Source organism: Strongylocentrotus purpuratus, unplaced genomic scaffold (assembly GCF_000002235.5).
Source record: "Strongylocentrotus purpuratus isolate Spur 01 unplaced genomic scaffold, Spur_5.0 spur5_scaffold_11, whole genome shotgun sequence".
NCBI classification, from domain to species: domain Eukaryota; kingdom Metazoa; phylum Echinodermata; class Echinoidea; order Camarodonta; family Strongylocentrotidae; genus Strongylocentrotus; species Strongylocentrotus purpuratus.
This window is the reverse complement of record NW_022145596.1, coordinates 30,904,365-30,908,121: the sequence shown is the minus strand read 5'-3', so window position 1 is coordinate 30,908,121 and position 3,757 is coordinate 30,904,365. Positions and strand designations below refer to the sequence as shown.

The following is a 3,757-nucleotide window of genomic DNA, read 5'->3' as shown; positions in this document are numbered from 1 at the left end:
TTTATTCATTAGTATTTTGATCACATGACCAATTAACATAGATGTACGCGTATTTATTCATAAGTATTTAGATCACGTGCCTTATTAACATACATGTGCGCTTGTTTTGAACCAATCGCGCTGTAGTTGATTGGCGCTCTTCTGATTTTCCTGTGCGGGAATCAGTGAGCTGTTTTAATATTGGTATACACACATGCTGTTATTGTGTTGATATTTGTACCTAGAAAATTGTATCCAACGAGGATTGAACTGCTACGTCCCCGGACCATTCCCGGTGGACGTGCTCACCTATTTACATCTTGTACGTTTTGCAAGATATATTTTGACTCTCTCGATGTTCAACATTGACGACACTTTAATTCACCAGCAGTGAGAATAGAACATTTAATATGATCTAACGTTTTTCTCACCTGCATTATTGTTTGACAACCTTTTATCAGCGACTTCATATATATTGTCTCGACATTTGATTCTTCGACCTGCATCGCAAGTCACTGAAGTTGATCTAGACTATTGACATTGACTGCATCATCATTGTATTCATCTGTTAACTGATTCATCATCGTTGTCTTCATCACCGTTGTCTTCATCATCGCTGTCTTCACCAGCGTCGTCTTCATCGTCGACTTCATCATCGCTGTCTTCACCAGCGTCGTCTTCATCATTGTTGTCATCATCGTTGTCTTCAACATCGTCTTCATCATCGTGGTATTCACCTAGCGTCGATCATCGTCTGCATATCCTACGCGATCGACAACCAGCTCGTCGACCACTGTTTTCGACTAGCTAGTTTCTACATCTACCTAGAACTTGAAGAAGATCTACTTTGAATTCAACTCCAATGACTCACGTAACGTTAATTATATTGTGATTTATGCTTTGCATTGTTTATCATTGTGAGGCCTTATTTTGACTGACTGAGTGCCTGTTGTTGAGTGCGTACGCTTACTAACACATATTTTACATGTTTATAATTGCACTAGTTCTAGGCCTATGCCTGGTCTACTGATCTAGATCTGCTATAGTCTAGATCCACCGATATATTGTGGTATTCTCGTGTTGTGCATTCCGTACACATACACAAGTAGAGATTTGTTTAGCGGTTTCTTGAACCACAATATTTCGTGCCTATGCAAGTAAATCTAAACGCTGTCTAGCTTAGATTTGAGTAGTATTTTCTTGACTGTTATTATTCATGCAGTGGGAATGATATTTAACTGACTTGTTTTAGTACTGTTTTAAGTTGTACTGAACAGCTAGACTCCTGATATTTCGAGACTTGTATTCAGCGGTAATCATTAATACCATAGTGACTAAGTTGAGTCTCCTTTACATTAATGTGCTGTTGGAAGTTATCTATGTTTGATTATTAATAGTAACTACCAAGGGCCTAGTGATAGTTTAATTGTCTGTCACTGTTGAGATAGACAGAAGAGGTTTCTGATAATTCTGTAATCATTGTATCTTATGTGAAATTATAGAATATAGAACCAGTTTTTAACCATAATCAATTTGTCTGGATGTGATCATTTATTAAGTGTTTTCTTGTCTGGAGGGATACTGCTTTTTAGTAGTTTAATTAAAAAAGGGAATTATGTGGGATTACTAGTTAACACGCAACATAGTCCATACCCCATGTAGTTTCCCTAAATTGGTGACCCCGACGTGATCCCCCTGAGATAAGAAACATTTAGTTGGATTACCTTTGCTTATTAATATTTTTTTTTACCATTAGGTAATCACATTTCTTACTGATACACTGAATTTAGATTTGTGAACAGTGGACGTGGCGCGTCGTCATGCCCGCACCAAATACTGCCGAGGAGGGCCCTCCGCCGGAGCATGAGCAGGCGGGAGCCGCGGCCGGGGCTAGCGTACAGGCCACCCAAGGCGTCGGCGCAGTCAGCATTAAGCTCCCCCCTTTTTGGAGGGGAGACCCGGAGGTATGGTTTGCCCAAGCCTCTGCTCAGTTTGAGACTAGAGGCATAACCAGCGAGCAGACCAAATATGCCTATATTATAGCGACATTGCCGTCGGATGTTGCGCTCAAGATCCGCGACATATTGATTAGTCCACCCCCGATCAAGCCTTATACTGAGCTGCGTGCCCTGCTCATATCGCGAATGACCTCCTCTGAACAGCGCCGAGTTCAGATGTTATTGAATGAAGAGGAATTAGGCGACCGAAAACCTAGTCAACTTCTGAGGCGCATGCAGCAGCTGCTCGGCATGCAGCAGCTAGAGAAGGGGATTTTGCGGGAATTGTTTCTGCAGCGCCTGCCACAGAATGTCCGCCTCATTCTGGCATCATCGAGCGACGCGCTTCCGCTTTCTGAGTTGGCCAATTTAGCCGATAAAATTCTAGAAGCGTCAATTCCCGTCACTGGAATTTCAGCACCCAGCGCCACAGTCGCAGCTGTATCTAACTCTAACCCCGATCTTCAACACCAAGTCCTTGAGCTCACGAAAATGGTGAAGGAGCTGACTGCCACTGTCGGTCGCATGCGGAGCCGAAGCCGAAGCCGCAGCATGAGCAGTAACCGTAAGCGCGACTCATCCGGTAGTAAATCAGCGAGCACTTCAGAATTGTGCTGGTATCATGAGAAGTGGGGTGAGAAGGCTCACCAGTGCCGCCCACCATGCACATATAGCAAGCCGGCGGAAAACATCTAGGCCAGGAGGTGGGCGCGACACCCCTCACTGGCCCTCTTCGTGACGGTCGCTTGTTCTATGTCACAGATAGAGATTCTGGGACACGATTTTTGGTCGATACGGGTGCCGCGGTAAGCGTAATTCCTGCCAACACCGCTGATAAGAGGCACCTTATGCCACTCGTTTTGCAGGCTGCAAACAAGACGCGCATATGCACATATGGGCAGCGTGAGCTCACAGTGTGTATTGGGCTGCGGCGTTCGTTTAAGTGGTCATTCATATTGGCCGATGTTTCGCAGCCTATCCTCGGCGCAGATTTTTTGAGGCATTACGGCTTACTGGTGGATTTGCGCACAAACCGACTTTGGGATGCCACCACTAGTCTGTCCGTACATGGCATCGCCTCCGACTTACCGTCGTTGAATCTCACAATAGTGCAAGTAGACTCCGATTCTGTCTACAAACGCTTACTTGCCGAGTTCACGGAAGTAACTCGGCCCATGTTTAAGAACTGTCCGTTGAAACATGACGTCACACATAGAATACTCACAACCGGCCCACCAGTTTCGGCACGACCTCGACGCTTAGCGCCGGACAAACACAAGATCGCTAAAGACGAGTTTGGCCGGTTACTCGATTTGGGCATTGTCGAGCCCTCAGACAGTTCATGGGCGTCGCCGCTCCACATGGTGCCAAAGAAGTCAGGCGGTTGGCGACCATGTGGCGATTACCGCGCTCTTAATCGCGTGACCGTCCCGGATCGCTATCCCATTCCGCACCTTCACGACTTTGCCGCACAGTTGCGAGACAAGTGCGTATTTTCCAAAGTTGACTTAGTGCGCGCATATCATCAGATCCCCGTACACCCTGATGATGTGAAGAAGACCGCGCTGACAACCCCTTTTGGGTTATTCCATTTCCGACGCATGCCATTCGGACTACGCAACGCGGCGCAAACCTTTCAAAGGTTTATTGATAGGGTCGTCCGTGACCTGCCATTTGTATTCGTGTATCTTGATGATATTCTTGTTGCCAGCGAGAATCCCGAACAGCACGAGACTCATTTGCGCCAGCTGTTCACAAGCCTCCGTGATTATGGAGTAGTA

General features: G+C 45.9%; 1 protein-coding gene across 1 annotated transcript; it reads left to right on the top strand.

Moving 5' to 3' along the window:
* The first annotated feature begins 1,799 nt into the window (after nt 1-1,799).
* On the top strand, nt 1,800-2,672 carry LOC105443592. Its single transcript, XM_030980226.1, has one exon. The coding sequence runs from the start codon at nt 1,800-1,802 to the stop codon at nt 2,670-2,672; it is 873 nt and encodes a 290-aa protein (XP_030836086.1).
* The last annotated feature ends 1,085 nt before the right edge of the window (nt 2,673-3,757 follow it).

Excerpts from the sequence above, each read along its gene's own strand:
- LOC105443592 (XM_030980226.1), top strand. The coding sequence starts at position 1,800 with ATGCCCGCACCAAATACTGCCGAGGAGGGCCCTCCGCCGGAGCATGAG.